General features: G+C 48.2%; 1 protein-coding gene across 1 annotated transcript; it reads right to left on the bottom strand.

Moving 5' to 3' along the window:
* Positions 1-5,757: 5,757 nt before the first annotated feature.
* Positions 5,758-7,796, bottom strand: LOC119354723 (eukaryotic translation initiation factor 5A-1-like). The gene is made up of 6 exons (XM_037621465.1): positions 7,637-7,796; positions 7,382-7,528; positions 6,542-6,664; positions 6,394-6,450; positions 6,232-6,306; positions 5,758-6,141 (listed from the first exon to the last, which is right to left on the bottom strand). Exons 2-6 carry the CDS (start codon positions 7,505-7,507, stop codon positions 6,037-6,039), a joined length of 486 nt encoding a protein of 161 aa, XP_037477362.1. The 5' UTR covers positions 7,508-7,528; positions 7,637-7,796; the 3' UTR covers positions 5,758-6,036.
* Between the last annotated feature and the right edge of the window lie 14,367 nt (positions 7,797-22,163).

Here is a 22,163-nt window from a genome sequence, read left to right as displayed (position 1 = left end):
GTGTCCCCTGCCTCCTGTTACCTTTGATCCTCAGACGCACAGTTCGGGGCCCCCTACCCGAGATCGACCGGTTTTGACACCAACATTCGTGCTTTCATTGAGAGCTCCTTTGTGTCATCAATAGAAGAATCGATGGCTCGCCTTGTCATCAACGATAAAATCACCTCTGGAAGGGCCCTAGTTCCTGGGCAGATCCTCCAGATCGGCAGTTTCACAATGGGTGCTCGCCCGGCCATTAAGCCCAAGGCAGGCCCCCACATTGCCAAAAAACCATCTCTGCATTAGCCCCGAAGGCATTGATAAGATGGATCCGGCAGATATCTCGTATTTAAACAAACTACTGGATCGCATCGCCGCCCTGGGGGTCGCAACAGATTATGATCTGATTGGGCTTAAACCCGATCAGAGGGAAATCAAGTCCCCACCCGTCACCCACCTGGTGACCGTCGTGGAAGAGAGAGTAGGGGATATCGTTCCTCCTATGCTAAAAAAGAACAATGTTCGGATCTCCGAGCTCTGCGAGCCGGATACCCATCTTCGAGAAGAGACCATTTGTCCTCTGAACATAGAATCGGGCGTCAAGCCTAAAAATGCCCACGACAGTCTGGATCCTGGGCAAATCACCTCGGAAATTTCGCAAAATCCGGATTCCCCAGTGGGTCAGGGTTTGGATTTAAACCCACCCGCCCACCACAATCAATACTCTCCCAGCAATTCCGGTTCCCCGGATATAAACGGCTTAATGTACATACAACAACAACCTCGGGAAATAGTCCATCATTTTTGGGCTAGATTCCTGCTTGTTAAAAACAAGATTAAAGATTGTTGCAACGACGATGCGGTATCGGTCTTTTACCGCAACTGCACGGACGAGGGAATCCTCAATGCCCTCAACCGACGCCGCATACTGCACTTTGCAGATTTGGCACATATAGTACAGAAGTATTGTGCAATGGAAAGCACCTGGAAAGCCCAGACAGCTCGGTGGGAACCATCGGCCTTTAAGCCACCCACCGGCCGGGAAAAAAGGATGCTCCCTCATGGGACACCTGATCATAGCTTCACGGACAAGAAAAGTAAGCCCTTAATGGGACGGAGAACTGTTCTTGATGAATGGCTCGACAAGCCCTGCAGGATACATGCGACGCCAAATTCCGAACCAACACACAGCCTTCGGGCATGTTGGATACTCTGGCAGGTGGCTAAGAGCGGTGAGGAAATCCTCACCAACACTACCCCAGAGAAGTACCCCTCTGAGGATAATGATCTCAATGTATTCACAGTCTTCGAGACCTTTTCTTCAAATAATCGGCATAAAAGGGCACTTCGGGACCTCGCCAAAGTTAACCAAGTAGCCGCAATAAACCCTTGAAACGACATGGCGGTAACCTTCAACGCCACTGACGAACCACGGACCCGATCAGTCTGAGCACCAACCGCCTTAGTCCTAAACCCAATTGTGGACGACTTTCGGCTTACTAAAGTGCTCATGGACGGAGGTAGCGGGTTAAACCTCATTTATGAGAACATACTCGGCAAAATACAAATACACAAGAGCCGCATCGAGTAGAGAAGTACAACCTTTCGAGGTATTATCCCCAATCGAGAAGCACGGTGTTCAGGAAAAATAAAACTTGATGTGGTATTCTGCACGCCTGAAAACTATAGGTCCGAAGAATTAATCTTCCAGGTGGCACCTTTCGATGGTGGATATCATGCCCTGTTAGGGCGAGATGCTTTCGCACGATTTTAAGCTATATCTCATTACAGGTACATGAAACTCAAAATGCCCGGGCCCAACGGAGTCATCATTGTCGCCATTGATCCAGACATAGCACTCCGCGCCGAAAACAAAACCGCATCCCTGGCCCTCGAGGCACTGTCTGAGGCCCTCGCGGTCGAGGAGCTCACCGCTCTGCGCTCCACAATGGACAGAGATGACGTAATTCTTGATAAGAGGCCTAAATCCACTTCTTTCAAGCCAGCAGACGAAATAGTCAAATTCCAAGTCCACACGATGGATCCTAATAAAACAGCAGCCATCGGAGCACAGTTGGATCCGACGGTCGACGCCGCTCTAAGAGCATTCCTGCGCGAGAACTGGGACATCTTCGCCTGGCACCCTTCGGATATGCCAGGAATCCCACGCAGACTGGCCGAACACAGCCTCAACATAATAAAGGGGTTCAAGCCAGTCAAACAGACGCTTCGGCGATTTTCCGAACCCAAGCGACAAGCTATGGGGGAGGATCTAGCCAAACTACTTGAAGCCAGGTTTATTCGAGAGATAAAACACCCGGATTGGCTAGCAAACCTGGTCATGGTGCCAAAGAAGGTCAAGTCCTGGCGCCTTTGTGTCGATTTCAAAGACCTCAATAAAGCCTGCCCTAAGGACCCCTTCCCTCTACCCCGCATTGACCAGATTATCGATGCAACCGCAGGACACGATTCATTATGTTTCCTCGATGCATACTCCGGATACCATCAAATTAAGATGAAGGAATCCGATCAAGCCGCCACGGCATTCATTATCCTGTATGGGCCTTTCTGCTTCAACACTATGCCTTGCGGACTCAAAAACGCCGGTGCCACCTACCAACGCATGATTCAAACATGCCTGAAAAACAAATTGGCAAGACGGTGGAGGCATACATAGATGATGTAGTCATCGAAACTAAACATGTAGAATCTTTGGTGGAAGATTTACGTCTTACATTCGACAACCTTCGAACATATGACATACGGCTCAATTCGGAAAAATGCGTTTTCGGCGTTTCGGCCGGAAAGCTGCTCGGGTTCATCGTTTCCAATAGAGGAATCGAGGAAAACCCGGCCAAAATCCGAGCCTTATCATAGTTGGCAATTCCAATAGACCTAAAACAGGTCCAAAAATTAGCTGGGTGTGTGGCAGCTTTAAGCCGCTTTATCTCCAGATTGGGAGAAAAGGTGCTGCCATTATATTGCCTGCTTCGGCGTACCGACCACTTTGAATGGACGGAGGCGGCAACAGCCGGGCTGGCAGAAATAAAAACTCTGCTTGCAAGCAATCCAATCCTTGCCGCACCTAACATCGGCGAACCCATGCTACTGTATATATCTGCAACTCATCAGGTGGTGAGCGCGGTGCTCGTCGTTGAACGAGAGGAAGAGGGACATAAATTCCCGCTCCATAAACCAGTATACTATGTATCGGCGGTTCTCACACCATGCAAATCCCGATACCCGCACTATCAAAAGATAGCATATGCGGTTTTCATGGCATCACGGAAGCTACGACACTACTTTCAAGAGTGTTCGATCACGGTGGCCTTCGAGGTACCCCTCAATGACCATCATAAATAATCGAGACGTCACCGGCCGAATTGCAAAATGGGCTATCGAGCTCTTACCATTTGAAATAACATACCAGCCACGCCGAGCCATTAAATCTCAGGTGTTAGCCGACTTCTTCGCCGAATGGACAGAAGCCGAACTCCCTAAAGAGTACGACACATACTCCAACTGGGTGATGTACTTCGACGGCTCTAAAATGTTAGCCGGATTGGGGGCCGGTGTCATCCTAACATACCCTACATGGGACACAGTCCGCTATGTATTGCAAATCATGTATACAGACTCTAACAACGCAGTCGAATATGAGGCACTACTACATGGTCTTCGGATGGTTGTTTCCATGGGTATACAACGCCTCGAGGTGCAAGGGGATTCAAATCTCGCAATATCCTAAATAAACAGTGAATTCGACGCAAAAGATCCAAAGATGGCGGTTTACCGCAATGCCATGCTCAAAATATCAGCTTGATTCGAAAGGCTTGAGTTCCATTACGTGGCCCGAGACAGTAACAGGGCAGTCTAACAGGATAGTCAGTCCCTCCGTACATAACAGGAATAAGTGAGGTAGAGGGGGTCCCCCTGTCTTAGCCCTCTAGTGGGTTTGAAGCTATCAATCTCATCTGCCTTAAATCGAACCCTGTACTCCAGAGAGGACACATATTGCATAATCAAATTCACCCGGTTTTCCTTGAATCCCAGCTTCACCAAAATTGCTTTTAGAAAAGACCATTCCACTCTGTCATAAACTTTGTGCATGTCCAAGTTGATTGCACACAGCCGCTCCCTTCTCGTTCTTTTCTTTTTAATTATGTGGAAACACTCATATACTACTAGAATATTATCTGTGTGATTAGTATCCCAGGAACAAAAGCACTCTGAGTTTCTGAGTTGGGTTGATAATATCTGACAAAATTAATTTCAAACACGCTGCAATCATTTTTGAAATAATCTTATACACCACATTGCATAAACTTATAGATCTAAATTGAGTAACCTTTTTTGAGGAGTTAACCTTTGGATCATGACAATTGCAGTATCATTACATCCTTCCGGTATTGAATATGTATTCATCGCTGAAGGACCTCTTTTGTCAAGTCCTCTTCCAACATAGACCAAAATCTCTTATAAAAAATAGCGTGTAAACCATCTGGACTCGGCGCTTTTAAATCATCAATGTCAAATAAGGCTTTCTTAACTTCCTTTGCCGTATATAGGGCCATGAGGGCCCTATTCATTTCATGTCATTTTTGTTTTAACAAGAGAAAGAAGTCCGGGTCTGGTTCAGAGACTTCTAATGTGAAGAGTTTTGAAAAATACTCTTTATAATCCTTTATTTCCGTATCTTGCACCCAGACTCCGTCATCCCCAAGCAATTTTTTAATCTGATTCTTTTTCTTCTTGCTGTTGCCGCGTTATGGAAAAAAAAAAAGCATGCAGAGTGAGTTCCACAACATGCCCTATGCGCCAGAAACAGGTGAAGCAGAGACGGATGTGACTGAGCAGGAGCAGGAATTTCCGGAGACATGGTAGATGCAAACTTGCAAATTATTGGGGGAGATGCAAACTTCACCTCTACATGGGAATGGGATAATAGGAGTTTATTGTTCATCTCCCGCACCATGGGCAGTTTTCTAAGGAAAGGATATTAGTTGAAGATGCTTCGCATGGAAAACAGAAATCGGATCCTCTAACATCAAGAAGGAATGTCACGGTGCTACAGTGTCAGCCTAGTGTAAAATGAAGAAGGAAAGTTAGGAGCTGTTAGTAGAAGGAATGTCACGGTGCTACAGTGTCAGCCTAGTGTAAAATGAAGAAGAAAAGTTAGGAGCTGTTAGTAGATAGTTAATAGGTTGTTTAGTGTTGGTATTTACTATAGATATAAATAATTTAAATTTTATTTTATTTCACCATCAATTTGTTTGCATGTAATTACTATAAATATACACGGAAGATCATCAATTGGAAAATTAATTTAAATCATTTTAGCCATAATCATACGAACAGAAAGAAGGAAAGTTAGGGTAATATAGCTTCTCTAACATTCCTTCTCAAATACGCTTCCTGGAAAACAGGGACTAGAGAAGTGTAGAATCATTTGCGTTGAGTTTGATTAGAACTACAGGGCATACTCGAAGGTTCAACGCAAGCATCAGTTTATACCTCCTTCCACGAGCGCATAATCAATGTCAGTCACGGTGGAGTTGTTCGAGAAACAAGTCGCTATACTACAAGATGATTAAGATTACGAGCAAAGGAGGGCCATACACGTCGCATATTTTTAGGCAACGGCATGCCAAACCTCTGGAGAAAATCCGCCAACATAGCATTAACCCAGATAAGACAACCCAAATGATGACCAAAAATCCTAAACTACTCTTCTCCCACTACAATAAACCAGAAAATGCAGAAGAGTCAAACCACAAATAACCCAAACCAATTCATTCATAGAGATAGGGCGGATGAGCAAACCGGAATCTAAGTTCCAGCCACCACTCAGTTCCAATTCCAAAGGGTATTATAATAGAGATAGATAGATAGATAACAAAGTACTAGCAGCACCTCGAGCATTCGGTGTAAAAAACACACAAATCTGGATCAAACTTGTTTCACCCAACAGATATCTTGATGCCTATGTATGTGTATCTCAAACACCCAGAAGCACTAGATACCAAGTATCGCAGGTAGGCAACCACGCACAGCTGCTTACTTGCCACCACCGATTTCCTTCACAGCGCAGATCTGTTCTTCACCCATGGCGGACATCACAGACAGGATCAGGTCCTTGCCATCAGCAAATCCAGTCTTGATCTGCATTTCACAGAGCAAAGAAACATCAAGAGAGTGCAATGGGTAGATATGATGTGCCTCATAACAAGTTTTAACAGCTAAAGCACAGACCTGGCCAAGCAGAACATCATCAGTGGGAAGCTTCAGGTCATCCTTCGTGTTGCCACTCTCAGTTAGAAGGCTGACCTGTAGAAAGCCATCACAAAGTTAGAAATAGGGGTAATGCTTTGCACATAAATGGAAAAGGAAGGAGAGATTGAAAATGAAACATACATATCCATCATCAGTTATGTCAATCAGCTGATAATCTTGGCGGTCAACATGGGGGACCTGAACAAATACCACAACAGAGAAGGCTAAATAAGATCAGCTGAGTGAATAACAAGAAACCAACAAAATGAAGCATTTCCGTGTAGCTTACGTCACAGTTGTGGGATGAAGGAACGATATCCTCAAGCTTCTTTCCATTAAAGATGTCAATGGCAACAAAGTGACACTTTGCGTGACCATGCTTCCCAGTCTTGGAGGTGGAGACCTCAACAACCTAGCACAAAGATTAAACCAAAACGATTCTTCAGAACATGCTGGACCACAAAGCAATTTCTGGTGGCAGGCAGGAACTATTGAGTTTGGAGCAGCAATTAGACAATCAGATGCGCATAGTAAAACAAAGCAACAATAACCCAACAGGAAACACTCGCATAATCAAATGAAACAATATCGGCACAGCTTTAAACTGATACAAGAACAACAACTACTGAGTGGTAGCAGCTACATAACCAGAAATAGTAATAGTACTTAAATCAGCGTCCAAAAACTGAATAAATAGGATGCATCAGCAAACTATGAAAACTACAACTATGCCAACTACTAATTAAACAATCCGTAAATTCCCTGTAAAACGGACATCGCCTATAATTAGCACCTTTGCCAAATCTAGAAGCGTTTTAAGATTTACTGAAACAATATTCCTAAAATTAATTCAGGACTGAGGACACAGTCGGAGCTAATGAAAAGATCCTAAGCCATAGCGGTGGATATAGGAAATCAAGGTAAATTTGTAGCGCCAACAGATATCATGAACCAGTGCATATCCATCCACATCTACAGCAAAGCCTGGTACTTTGACTTGTAGATCTAACAACTTGCAAATCTGCACCCGACTAGCACAGATCGCCGCAGCAGATCCCCAGACGCATCCATCAACCAACCAGACATAAGAGCTTTCATATGGTAAGAACAGATCGGAAAAGGCACAGACCTTGCAGGGACGGGCCTTGATGACGATGTGTCCACCCTTGCGGATGGCGCCGGCCTGCTGCGGGTAGGTCTTGGAGGCGCCGGAGTCGGCCTTGGACTCGAAGTGGTGCTCATCGGTGTCCGACATCTCCGACGATCCTCCTGAGTCCTGGAACAACACCGATGAGGTCAACGAAAACAGGAGGGTGAGAAGGGCAAACTTGAAATCGACTGGATTTTCCGGCGGATCTGGATTAGCATGGGGGGCACTGCTCACCGGGGGCAAGTGGGGTGGTGGAGACGAGACGCAGCGGCAGCGAGGGGCGGATGGATGGATCCGGAGGCTAGGGTTCTTGGTTAGCCTCACCTCCCAGCTTTTTATGCGATGGGGATAGCCGCCGCCGGATAGGGCGTTGCTTCTATTGGGCCGTATGTCACATCACTCTGTACTGGGTCTCCCACCTCTCGATATGGGGATTTGGTCTTCCTTTGGCCCATGAACAAGACATGTGTACGGGAAATATATTCAGCCCAAGACCCAGAGTGGGCCGTATTATTTTTCGTACTTCACAGGAGATAAAATAAGGGAGCATGTGATTCGGGAAAAACAAAGCTGGCTGATGGTCGTAAAGCAATAGGCCAGATGCTGTGGACAGATAGATAGTATGACTGTATGAGCAAAGCTTTGCTGGCCGACGGCACGCTATCATGGCTGGAGCATTGCATTGCGTGCATGAAGACGCAGCGAAATGACTATCTGTAGTTGTAAAGAGACCAAGGCAGTAGACGTGACAAAAGTGCACCAGTTGTTGTTGTACATAACACAAGATCTACCTGAGGGCATCTCCAGCCGTTGGCCCCCCAGGGGGCGTCTAAAAGCGCCGTCTGGGGGTGAGCCGGCGCAAAAAATGGCCCTAGGGGCGAGTCGGTCCCCAGGGCCACCCCCAAGCGCGTATTAAAAAAAAAGAACCGTTGGGCGAAGTTGTGATAAAAACTAATTAAATTTCGGTCAAACATGGCAAATTTCGGCGAAATTCGTCCAAACATTACATTAACCTAATCTAAAAAAAAGAAAGGGGCTGAAGTCGTCGCCGCCGTCGCCGCCATCGTCGTCGGCGGCCTTCTTCTCCTTGACGCGGGTGCCCCTGCTGGACCCCTGCCCGGCGTCGCCATGGCGAACAGGCGGTGGCGCGTTGTCGTCGTCGTCGCTGTCGCATAAGACGACGACCCCGCCTTCCTCGCGGCCACGTCGGCGCTCCTCGAAGTGGCGTAGGGCGGCGCACTGGCGCTCCTTCTCCTTCTCCCGGCGCGCCTTCTCCATCGCAATGGAGTCCTGGCGCGCCCATTCGAGGGCCGCGTCGTCGTCGTCGAACTCCGCCTTCACCAGCGCCAGCCTCGGCTCCGTCTTTGGCTTGACGGAGCGCGGAGGAGCCGACGAGGAGGAGGCGCGCCGGCCGCCCTCGTTGATGACGATGCCGGCGCTGCGAGTGCGCCGGCCGAGCGGCGTCTCCGCCGCGGGCTCGGCCTTGACGCCGAGCAGCGCCGGAGAGCCGGAGGAGTGTAAAGAAGAGCGTGATGAGGAGGAAGAAGAGGAAGCGCCGAACCTCCTTGGCGCCCATGGCCCAACGCGTCGGTGCTGCGCCGGGGCGGCCACCCTCGCCGGGTGGTACGCCAGCGGCAGATCGTTGCCGCCCTCGAGGTACGTGAGCACGCCCTCGAGTGTGCGCCCGGGGACGCCCCCACCAGAGGTGGCGCCCCTCGCTGTTCTGCCGGCCGCCGTTGGTGAACGCCAATCGCTGCTGCTGGCGGCGCTCAAAATACGCCGCCCAAGCCGCGTGGTTGTCGGCGGCGTACTGGGGGAGGGAGAGTTGGGCGTCGGTGAGGGACGCGTGCACGATCTCGACCTCCTCGGCGAAGTACTTCGGCTTCACCACGGCGTCGGGCAACGGGGGAATGGGCACTCCCCCGGCGCTGAGTCTCCACCCCGTTGGCCCAGCGCGCATGTCCGGCGGCGCCGGGATGTTCGCCTGGAACTGGAGCCAGGACTCCTGTTCGCGGAGCGAACGGCGGCCGAAGCCGTTGGTCGCCGCCTCGTCTCCGGGGAAGCGTTCTGCCATGGCGACGGCGGGGCTGGGCGTGCTCGGGAGAGGTAGAGGGAGGGGCTGGGCGGCGGCGCTCGGGAGAGGCAGGGAGAGGGAGGGGCTGGACGGCGGCGCTCGGGAGAGGCAGGGAGAGGGAGGGGCTAGACGACGGCGAGGGGCGGGGCTGGTGTGGGCACAGGCGAGTGGAGGCCGCCGGCTTTTATAGCCGGGCCGCGCCCGTGTGTACGCGTGCGAGGGAGGGGAGGCGTCGGCGCGCCGTCCCGTGACGCGCCGCCTGTGAGGAATCAATGGCAAGGCTGACCGGCGGCAGCCTTGCCATTGATTCCCCGCGGGAACCGAGGCCGTTGGGGGAAGAGGAGGCGTCGAGTCGCTGACGCGGCTGGCCCGCGTCTTTTTCGCGCCAAAACAGCTCGCCCCTACGCCCCCGGGCGCCCCCCAGCGCGCCGGGTTCGGGCTGGGTCCGCCGGCGCTGTTTTCGGCCCAAGCCGGCGAAAATCGGGCTCCTGGGGGCGCGACTGGGCCGTTTTTCGGTGCCGGCGCGAAAAAATCGCCTGGGGAGGCCTTCCTGGGGGCGCGACTGGAGATGCCCTGAGTGGCCACTGCTGGACTCGAGTGGCATTGTCGGCTCGGAGAGGGGGAAAAGGAGCAGGTGGGGTGACATCCCCTTACATGTCACATGCCTCTCCTCTTTCTTCATTTTTTCAATTTATTTACACATTTTTCCTTTTTCATTTAGGACGACGATAACTACCACACCTGTGAGCGTTAAGGGATCTGCCCACATATTTTGTGTGGTGTCTAAGAGGACCAGCTCACACGTCTACGTGTGGGCAAAACAACTAGCACCCACACGCCTCTTTTTTTCCTAACGGTTCCTCCCACACGCATACGTGTGGGCAAAATGCATAACGCCCACACAACCTCTCTCAGCCACCTACCTCACGGTCCCGCACGCCCAGCATGACAGTCACCACGCGTCCCCGCAGTTGCCATGGTTCGGACTCTCTTCAATATCCGTTTACTTGCAGTTGCCATGTCGCTGAACTACAGTTGTCATGGTTGCGCAACTGCAGTTGTCATCTCAGGTCAAGTGCCAGATGCCATTTTGGACAACTGCAGTTGTTGCCATGTATGGTCTGGTTTACTATAGTTGTCATGATTTGAAAACTTTAGAGGTTGCCACCTACTAACACTAAGCAGTTGCCATGTATGGTCTGGTTTACTATAGTTGCCGTGATTTGAAAACCTTAGGAGTTGTCACCTACTAACATTAGGCAGTTGCCGTGTAGCGCTACAAAGAGACATGGCAAAACAACATGTTTGGGTAAAAGAGAAAGTTGCCATCTGCTTACAAGAACACTAGGGCAGTTGCCGTGTACCCTGCAAAATATATGGCAACTGACATGTTCGGGTAAATAAAAAGAATTGCCACCTGCTTACAAGCACACTAGGGCAGTTGCCATGTACACTGCAAAGCACATGACAACTAACAACTTGGGTGTGGGAGAGGAGACAGGCGTGTGTGGCAAGATGGCAAATACCCACACACTAGCCTTTGTGCGTGAGTGGAAACTGGCGTGTGGACGAACTGCTAAGCGCCCACACACTGTCCCCTCCGTGTGATAAAACGGACATGTGTGCGACTGGATAAATGCCCACACATCAGCCCAGTCCTACGTGACACCACAAACATGCCAAGATTCATGCATCCACAAACGGACGCGGATGCACACGTGTGGGCGAGATGTAAACGCCCACACGTGTGGGCATTAGTGTTCCCGTTCATTTATAATAACCCAAGATACCCCGTTTGTAGAAAAACAAGTATTAACATCATGTTTGGTTGGGGGTAGTTAGAGCTAGGGAATGGGAATTGAAGGGGTACGAGACTTCAAATCTATTGTTTGGTTAGGGGGATTGGGAATTGATAAGGAAATAGTCATGGGACTTGAGACTCCAACCCGGATTCCCTGTGTGCAAGAGTATTGAAAGCAAAATACTTCCCTAATGAAAGTTTATTACAAGTTACCCTGAAGAGTGGTGCTTCGTTTACGTGGCAGAGCATTATGAAAGGTATTGAAACATTTAAGTTGGGGTATATCTGGAGGGTTGGTACCGTGAGAACATTAACATCTGGAGCGACCCCTGGATACCGTCTAGTCCGGATAGGAGAGTTTTATCAAATCGGGGGCAAACACTGATATCACGAGTTCATGATCTAATTGACCCTATGACTGGTTTTTGGGACGAGGATCTGATCAGATCTATATTCATATCGGTTGATGTAGACAGGATCTTGCAAATTCCCCTCAACTATGGGGCTTTCGAGGACTTTATCGCATGGCACCCGGATCATAAAGGGTTTTTCTCTGTGAAATCAGCATACAAAGTACAATGGATACGATCTTTCCAGGTACATGCAACGGTGATGGCGCGACCTGGAGGCTCAAGAACTCCAGCAGTGTGGAGTACACTATGGAAACAAAAGGTCCCACGTAAAATTCAAATTTTTTGTTGGCGTGCTGTACATGGTATTATTCCGCTAAAGTCCATACTCACGAACCGTCATATTGGAACTAATGGGGCATGTCCTATATGTTATCAAGATGCGGAAGATGTCCGCCACCTACTGTTTGATTGTTGCAATGCCAAGCACCTCTGGGAACGCCTAGGCATAGCGGGAATGATTGAGGAAGCAAAGTTGATCGATCGCTCAGGGTCAGTTATATTGGAACATCTACTCCTTGCACCAGATTTACCCTTGTCACTGAAACCGAATATTACTGTCAAACAAGCTCTTATGGTGGGCAGCTGGCACTTATGGTGGATAAGACGTGAACTCACTCATGATGGTAGACCACCACATCCCACGCGGTGGCATATGTCCGTCCTGGCAATTGCTAGTAATTATCATGAAGCTAATCGCAAACAAAATGATAATAGAGAGATGAAGTGGATGAAACCAGACCTCATGTTCATAAAGGTAAATGTTGATGCGGCCTATTTTGCAGATGAAAGTGCAGGAGCTTCGGCAGCTGTAATTAGAGATGATAAAGGGAACTTTTTAGCAGCACAATGCAAATATATACCTCATGTTGCAGATGCAATGATGGCTGAAGCAACGGCGATGCGCGATGGTCTTGTGTTTGCAAACTCCCTTGAGTTTCCTCGTGTGGAGGCAGAATCAGATTCCTTAAATGTCATAAACTTTTGTGATGGCCAATCTAGATGATGGGATGCTGCAACAGCAATTTTCGCGGAATGTGTGGATGTTTCTTCTTTAATAGGGAAGGTTATCTTCAAGCATTGTTTTCGTTCTTCCAATCAAGCGGCGCATGTGCTAGCTAACTTTTATTATTGTAATAAGACCTCTTTAAACTGGACAGACGAGCCCCCGGGTTGTCTGATCTCTTCGCTTGTGGACGATGTAATGTCTATGTTAAATCAATAAAGCTAGCCATGATGGCCTTCCCTCAAAAAAACTCCCACCGTTTTATTAACAGGGGAGGGGGTGGAAGTTGGAAGGGAATTGTTTTAGTGAGTCAATGTAACACCCCGGATGTAACTTTCCCTATTTGTACTCCAACTCTTGCCGTTTCCGGTGTTAAGTTATATTTATTTCTCGGGTTCGGGTCTTTGTCTCTATGTGTCATTTTTGTTTTCATGCATCTCATATCATGTCATCATGTGCATTGCATTTGCATACGTGTTCATCTCATGCATTTGAGCTTTTTCCCCGTTGTCTGTTTTGCATTCCGGCGCTTCGTTCTCCTCCGGTGGTCATTTCTAGCTTTCTTTCGTGTGTGGGAATTAAACATTTCCGAATTGGACCGAGACTTGCCAAGCGGCCTTGGTTTACTACCGGTAGACCGCCTGTCAAGTTTCGTACCATTTGGACTTCGTTTGATACTCCAACGGTTAACCAAGGGACCGAAAAGGCCTCGTGAGTGTTGCAGCCCAACACCCCTCCAATTTGGCGCAAAACCCACCAAACTCTGCTCCATCACCTAGAGCGTTCGATCACGATCGCGTGGCCGAAAACCATACCTCATTTGGACTCTCCTAGCTCCACTTATGCCTATAAATAGCCCCCACGTTTTCGGATCATCTCCTCCTACGAAACCCTAGCCAAAAAAAAGGATCCCCACGCCGGCCGGACACGTCCGATCCAACTGGATGCCTCGCCGCAGCCAACCCGCCGTTGCCACGTGGCCTCCGCCACCTATCGCGCCGCCGGCCCGGGAGGCCCACGCCCGGCCCCCGACTCCGCCACCGCGGGCCGCCGCCTCGCGCTCGTCTCCGCCGCCAGCGCCCGCCTCCTCCGCCCTCTTCCTCGCGCCCGGTGGCCGGAGCCACCGCCCCGCCTCTTCGGCGCCACCGCTCCGCCCCGAGCCGGCCGCCCGCCGCCCCGGCCTCTCCTCCACTCCGGCGAGCTCCCCACGCCCGGCCTCCTCCTCTCCAAGTCCGGCAGCTACAGTAACGGCGGCGAACCTCGGGAACCGCGCCAGATCCAGATCTGGAAAAAAAATCATCTCGGTTGACTTTTCTTCCCCGAACCCTAATTTTTGTGCATACTTTGACCGGTGATATCTCTGCATCCGTAGCTCCGTTTTGGACGTATAGTATATCAAAATGTTCGTCTCGACGAGTACATCATTTCATTCCATTGCATCATTTTCATTTGAGCTCATCTTGATGCCCAAAATGCTCCTAGAAGGGGGCTTCGTGAGATATTTGTCAGATCTGCTAGTTCATCTTAGACTTTTGTCATTTTTGCCATGATTGTTGTGTGCATGATATGCCTCTGAGTCCTTCATATATTTTGTTAAGGATTTTGTTTTCTTTCCAGAGGTACAACCCATGCATGTTTAGGATGTGTGTGGTGACTTGTGCAATCTTGCAAAGTGAGGCACCCGGTAAACCTGTTTTCAGGGACTTAGTAGTTTTCACTAAGTCTGGGATTATTTAGTTCATGATGCCATATGTTCTTGCTGTTTCCTAGTGATCCGTGCCTCTTTTGAGGATGATCAGTAAAAGAGTTTTGTTAATCTTGTTATGCTCTATCCATCCATGTCTTTACTTGCAATTATGGAGCACCCTAGCTTGAGTCAATCGAGCTCTACTTTTGCTTCGTGGTGAATCTGGGCAGATCGTCAACTCGTTTGCGATTTTGCCGATGTTATTGTAGTTGATCCGTGCATGCTATGCCATTGTTCTTGCCATGTCTAGCTAGCATTTTGTGTCTTCTTTATGGATGTATGCTTGCCTTGCCATGACTTGCACCGTAGTGAGTGCATCGAGCTCGTTTACATGCCTTCGTGAGTTATATTTCAGCATGTCTCATTTTTCACCAAGTCTGAAAACTGATTATGTTTTTGCTATGTTCGTGTGCCCGTTAGTATATTTTGTGAACCCTTTTGGCCCCAGGTCACTTTGGGTATTTTTTAAGCTTGTTGAGTAGCTCCATGCCATGTTCTTACTTGTCTTAATCAGGTCATGTATCATGTTGTTTTGCTGCTCCGAAGAGGGCTTCGTGATCTGAAATTTCAGACAAGTGTTAATTTCACTAAGTCTGAAATCTGTTTTGCATTTGCGTTTTTGCCATGCTTGTTTGAACCTCATAATGGATGAATTGGCCGTGGCTCAGTGCTAGTCTTTTGTTAAGCATCTTGTGTGCATCCCTGCCATGTATTTTGTTGTCATGTTTGGTGGCTGTAGCATGTTCATCTCATTGCATTTAGATGCCTACTTGCTATAAATCGCAGACCGGTGTCAATTTTGAATCGCTTGCCATTTCCAAACCGTAACTCCGATTCCGGCGTTCCTTATATCGTTTTCAAGTGATTTCATCTCATCTTTCCAGTGGCACCCTTGGAATTCCAAGTTGAGGCCAGGTTCATGCATATACTGTCATATCTTGCATTTTGCATCCCGCATCGTATCCCGCATAGCATATCATCATTTCATCATATTGCTTGGTCTTGCACGTGGTTGATTGTATCCTTGTTGCTTGTTTGTCTTGTTGGGTAGAGCCGGGAGACGAGTTCGCTACCGAGGAGCCAGTTGAGTTTGCTCTTGAGGATCCAGTCAACTCTGACAACTGTGCAGGTAAGATGATCATACCCTCAAAATCACTACTATCTTTGCTATGCCAATGCTACGATGCCTATCATTTGCTTGTCAGCCTTCCAATTGCCATGTCAAACCTCTAACCCACCTTGTCCTAGAAAATCGTTGATTGGCTATGTTACCGCTTTGCTCAGCCCTTCTTATAGCGTTGCTAGTTGCAGGTGAAGATTGGAGGCCGTTCCTTGTTGGAACATTTATTTACTTGTTGGGATATCATTATATTGCTATGTTATCTTAATGCATCTATATACTTGGTGAAGGGTGGAAGGCTCGGTCTCTCGCCTAGTGTTTTGTTCCATTCTTGCCGCCCTAGTTTCCGTCATACCGGTGTTATGTTCCCGGATTTTGCGTTCCTTACACGGTTGGGTTATAATGGGAACCCCTTGATAGTTCGCCTTGATTAAAGCTTTTCCAGCAATGCCCAACCTTGGTTTAACCATTTGCCACCTAGCCTTTTTTCCCTTGGGTTCTGCAGACTCAAGGGTCATCTTATTTTACCCCCCCCCCCCCGCGGGCCAGTGCTCCTCTGAGTGTTGGTCCACCTGTCAGCTGCCGGTGGCCACCAAGGGCAACTCTGGGATGGCCTACCCGTACCTAAGACAATCTGAGTGTGCCCTGAGAAAGAGATATGTGCAGCTCCTATCAGGATTTGTCGGCACATTCGGGCGGTGTTGCTGGTCTTGTTTTAACCTGTCGAAGTGTCTTGAATTACTGAGATACCGAGTCTGATCGGAACGTCTTGGGAGGAGGTCTATTCCTTCGTTGACCGTGAGAGCTTGTCATGGGCTAAGTTGGGACTCCCATGCAGGGTTTGAACTTTCGAAAGACGTGCCCGCGGTTATGGGTGGATGGGAATTTGTTAATGTCCGGTTGTAGATAACTTGAACCTTAATTAATTAAAATGAATCAACTGAGTGTGTTACCGTGATGGCCTCTTCTCGGCGGAGTCCGGGAAGTGGACACGGTGTTGGAGTAATACTTGCGCAGGTTGTTCCTCTAGCTTTTCACGCTTGCGCTTTGCCTCCTCTTCTCGCTCTCTTTTGCGTATAAGATAACCACCATATATGCTAGTCGCTTGCTGCAGCTTCTCATATTTTGCCCTACCCTTCCTATAAGCTTAAATAGTCTTGATCGCGAGGGTGCGAGATTGCTGAGTCCCTGTGGCTCACAGATACTATAACTCCAGATGCAGGTCCAGGTGATTCCGCTCCAGGTGACGAGTACGAGCTCAAGTGGGAGTTCGACAAAGACTCTCAGCGTCATTACGTGTCTTTTCCTGATGATCAGTAGTGGTGCCTAGTTGGGGTTTGATTCGGGACCATTGTCGCATGTTGGGTTCTCTTTTATTTTGGCGCTGCAGTCGGGCCTTGAGTGTATGGATGATGTAATGTTATTTATGTACTTTGATGTGACGTGGCGAGTGTAAGCCAACTATGTTATCCCCCCTTTATTATTCATATTACATGGGTTGTTGTGAAGATTGCCTAACTTGCGACATATGCCTTCAATGCAATTATGCCTCTAAGTCGTGCCTCGACACGTGGGAGCTATAGTTGCATCGAGGGTGTGACAAGTTGGTATTAGAGCCTTCCCCGACCTTAGGAGCCCCATTGCTTGATCGTTTTTAGCGGCCGAGTTGTGTCTAGAAAAATGTTTTGAGTCTTTAGGAATTATATATCAGAGAGATTAGGAATTCTTTTTACTTCCCAGTCTCCTCATCGCTCTGGTAAGGCATCCTGACGTAGAGTTTTGACTCTTCTCTTCTAAAATTTCACTAAAAAAAAATTTAGGATCACGCGGGTATCTTGGAATCGTTCCGATGGTTTTATGATGAGAACATTGTCTTGGTGCCTCCTGTCAGGGGTTTAGTGGAAGTGTCCCGGGGAGTTGAGCTCTGAGGTGTTGTCATCATAATTTTATCGTTGCAGTTCTGGAATACCTGAGTCTAGTACGCCGACATCGAAAATCTCTTTTATGCAGTTCGTTGGTGAGATAACCTCGACGCCACCCAGTACTGGGGCGGGAGTTCGGGAGTATCGCCATAACTTGTATAACGGATGCTTTTCGAAGGTTGAGGTAGATGGTTTCCGAAGTTTTCTTGGTTATGTGTTGAAGGATGGATACAACTGGATGTAGGATTTGCTAGTTTGGGTGAGATATTATGCTTCCCCTGTATCCCCAACACCTGATTGCATAACCGGAAAGGTTCGGGAGTTTCATAGGTGGGAATTCTAGTAGCTCTAGTTCTTCTTCCACGGATATTGGTTTGAGATTGGGATTTCTTACCGATTATTCGTTCTCGAGCCTATCTTGTTGTTTTACTTCTTCTACCTTAATTCTACGTGGCTTCTCAACTTATGGATATGTGACCATTTGAAGAGGAATGCATTCGTTCATTTTGTTCGGATGTGAATACTATATGTTGCAATTTTCATTCCGTTGGATTCAGCTTCAATATTTATTTGTCAATGTGCTAATGGTGGTCAACCTCTTCAGGATGGCTCCTCCAACGCGCACGACTCTGAATCCTGATCCGCCACCACCTCCACCTCCTCCGGAGGCATGGCAAGCTGTGATGGCCACAACCAATGCAAACACACAGCTGATTATGCAAATTCTTCAAGAGCGCAATCAAGGCAGTCAAGGGAATCAAGGCAGCAATCAGAGTCACTTTGCTACACTCAACCAGTTCCTTGCTAACAGGCCAAAGACTTTCAGCAATTGTGTTGAGGCAACCGATGCTGACGATTGGCTTGTGGATTTGTGTAAGCATTTCGAGTGCAGTAACGTCAGGCCTGAGGACTTTGTCAAGTTCGCTTCCTTCCAACTCAAAGATCAAGCTGCAGAATGGTTCCAGCAGTACAAGGACTCCAGATGTGGACGTGTTATCACTTGGGATGATTTCCGTCGAGATTTCCGAGCTCATCATATTCCCCAGAGCGTGGTTGAAAGCAAGCGTGAGGAATTCCGCAATCTGAAGCAAGGCTCTTTGTCTGTCTATGACTACAACAAGTTGTTCCAGAAGCTTGCCCGCTTTGCCAAGCAGGACGTCCCTGATGAGAAGAGCATGATATATTAGTTCAGGGGTGGTCTCAGAGAAGATATTCAGCTCGCTCTGGTTCTCTTCGAGCCCTTGAGATACGATGAGTTCTACAACATGGCACTGAAGCAAGAGGCTGCTCAGTTGAGGTGTGATGCTTCCAAGAAGCGAGTCAGAGATGTTACTCCTTCTTCCTCTACTCAAGTGGCCAAGCAGCAGAAGTTTTGGCTTCCTCCTCCTCCGTTCCGTCAGCCGTATCAGCAGAAGAGCAAAGGTGGCAGTGGTTCTTCCCACCCACCCAACCCTGGCTTTCAGAACAAGACTTCGTCTCAAACTCCAAGATCGAGTGCTCCGTATCACCGTCCGCTTTCAGAGGTCACGTGCAACAAGTGCCAACAGAAGGGTCACTATGCCAACAAGTGTCTCAACCAGAGGTATCTTCCTCCTCCTCTTGTCAGATCGACAAGTTCAGCTGTGGTCAAGCATAACCCCAAGCATGCCAAGGTCAATTTGATGAATGCAGCTCAGGCAGAGGACTCGTCAAATGTGATCATGGGTAACCTTCCTGTTAACGATATTCCTGCAAAAGTTCTTTTTGACACTGGTGCATCGCATTGTTTCATCTCGAGACCATTTTCATCTAAGCATGGTTTGCCTTTGCAAATTTTGCCTAGTCCTTTAGCAGTTGTCTCTCCCGGTAAGCGCATGCAGGCTAACTCCATAGTTCCAGATGTTTCTATCACTTTGGGTGACTACAAGTTTCTATCTTCTCCAACGGTTCTCGGTGACTCGGATATTGATCTTATTCTCGGGATGGATTGGCTTTCTAAGCACAAGGCTCAGCTTGATTGTGCAGCCAGGCAGATTCAATTGACTCATTCGTCTGAGGATGTAATTGTCTTTGCCGCTCAGGATAATACTATCCATCTGTTTTCTCTCAATGAGAAGGGTGAATTGGATGCCATCTCTCAAATTCCAGTCGTTTGCGAATATCAAGACGTCTTTCCAGAAGAGCTCCCAGGAATGCCTCCGCACCGGCCAGTTGAATTCGTTATTGAGCTTGAGCCTGGCACGGAATCTGTGTGCAAACGTCCTTACAAGCTCGGACCTGAAGAGTTGAAGGAGCTGAAGAAGCAACTCGATGAGCAAGAAAGAATGGGTCTTATCCGGCCTAGTTCTTCTCCGTGGGGTTGTGGTGTTCTTTTTGTGAAGAAGAAGGATGGAACGGACCGACTTTGTGTTGATTACCGTCCAGTGAATAAGAAGACCATCAAGAACAAATACCCACTTCCCAACATCAATGAGCTGTTCGAACAACTCAAAGGTGCCCAAGTATTCTCCAAGCTTGATCTCCGTATGGGTTATCACCAAATTCGCATTCGTGAAGAAGATATTCCCAAGACAGCATTCAGAACAAGCTTTGGTTCATATGAATACACTGTCATGTCTTTTGGCCTCGCCAACGCTCCTCCGACGTTCTCTCGCATGATGAACTTCATCTTCAATGCCTACACCAATGACTTCGTTTTGGTCTATCTCGACGACATTCTGGTTTTCTCCAAGAACAAGGAAGATCATGCCAAGCACTTATGTTTGGTTCTTGATAAGCTCAGAGAACATCAGTTCTACGCTAAGTTCTCCAAGTGTGAATTTTGGCTCGATGAGGTTCTTTATCTTGGCCATATCATCTCTGCCAAGGGCATTGCCGTGAATCCTGAGAAGGTGTCTGCAATTGTGAATTGGGAACCTCCTCAGAACGTGAAGCAACTCCGCAGTTTTCTCGGTCTCGCAAGCTATTGCCGAAGATTCATTGAAAACTTTTCCAAGATCGCGAAGCCTCTCTCTAATCTTCTTTAGAAGCACATCAAGTACGTTTGGTCTCCGGAGTGTGATATTGCTTTCAACACTTTGAAAGAGAAGTTGATCTCTGCTCCAGTTCTGACTCCACCTGATGAATCCAAGCCGTACGAGGTCTTTTGTGATGCCTCTCTCCAAGGTCTTGGTGCAGTTTTGATGCAAGAGAAGAAAGTTGTTGCTTATACATCTCGCCAGCTGAAGCCTAATGAGAAGAACTACCCCACTCATGATCTCGAGTTGGCGGCAGTTGTGCATGCTCTTTTGACTTGGAGACATCTTCTATTGGGGAGAAAAGTGGATATTTTCATTGATCACAAGAGTCTCAAGTACATCTTCACTCAGCCTAATCTCAACCTCAGGCAAACTCGATGGGTCGAAATGATTCAAGAGTATAATCCGAGTATCGAGTATACTCCAGGCAAGGCAAATGTGATTGCTGACGCTTTGAGCAGGAAGGCTTACTGCAACAGTCTGATTCTTAAGCCTTTTCAACCCGAGCTTTGTGAAGCTTTCCGCAAACTTAATCTGCAAGTTGTTCCTCAAGGTTTCCTCGCCAACCTTCAAGTCTCTCCTACCTTAGAAGACCAGATTCGCCAAGCCCAGCTTCTTGATGCTATGGTGAAAAAGGTGAAGATTGGGATTGCCAAGAGTCAGTCCAAGTACAAGTGCTACCGCCTTGATGACAAGGACACTCTCTTCTTCGAGGATCGTATTGTTGTGCCCAAAGGTGACCTCTGTAATGTGATCATGAACGAGGCTCACAATTCTCTCCTCTCTATCCACCCTGGGAGCACGAAGATGTATCAGGACCTCAAGCAAGCTTATTGGTGGACTCGAATGAAGCGTGAGATCGCTCAATTCGTGAATGAATGTGATGTCTGCAGAAGAGTGAAGGCAGAACACCAAAGGCCAGCTGGTCTCCTCCAACCTCTAGCCATTCCAGAATGGAAGTTTGACCACATTGAAATGGACTTCGTGACTGGGTTTCCAAAGTCCAAGCGTGGCAATGATGCTATATTTGTTGTCATCGACAAACTCACCAAAGTGGCTCACTTTCTGCCTATCAAAGAGTCGATCACTGCAGCCCAATTGGCGGAACTCTATACCTCTCGAATTGTCTCTCTGCACGGTATTCCTCAAGTGATATCTTCAGACCGTGGCAGCATCTTTACCTCGAAGTTTTGGGATTCTTTCCAGAAGGCCATGGGCACCAACATCCGCTTCAGCACAGCTTTCCATCCTCAAACTAGCGGTCAAGTCGAGCGTGTCAACCAGATTCTTGAAGATATGCTCAGGGCTTGTGTGATCTCCTTCGGCATGAAGTGGGAGGATTGTCTTCCTTATGCTGAATTCTCCTACAACAATAGTTTTCAAGCAAGTTCGGGCAAGGCCCCATTTGAAATTCTGTATGGCAGGAAGTGCCGTACCCCTCTCAACTGGTCTGAAACTGGTGAACGTCAGCTGCTGGGTAATGACTTAATCACAGAAGTAGAAGAAATGTGCAAAGTCATTCGTGATAACCTCAAAGCAGCCCAATCCCGCCAGAAGAGCTACTATGATAGTAAGCACCGTGATTTGGCTTTCGAGATCGGAGATCATGTTTACCTCCGTGTCTCTCCTATGAAAGGTACTCGTCGCTTCGGTATCAAAGGGAAGCTTGCCCCTAGATACGTGGG

The sequence above is a fragment of the Triticum dicoccoides genome, chromosome 2A (assembly GCF_002162155.2).
Source record: "Triticum dicoccoides isolate Atlit2015 ecotype Zavitan chromosome 2A, WEW_v2.0, whole genome shotgun sequence".
Classification (NCBI taxonomy): domain Eukaryota; kingdom Viridiplantae; phylum Streptophyta; class Magnoliopsida; order Poales; family Poaceae; genus Triticum; species Triticum dicoccoides.
The sequence above is the reverse complement of the archived record's forward strand: the minus strand, read 5'-3'. Positions and strand labels throughout refer to the sequence as shown.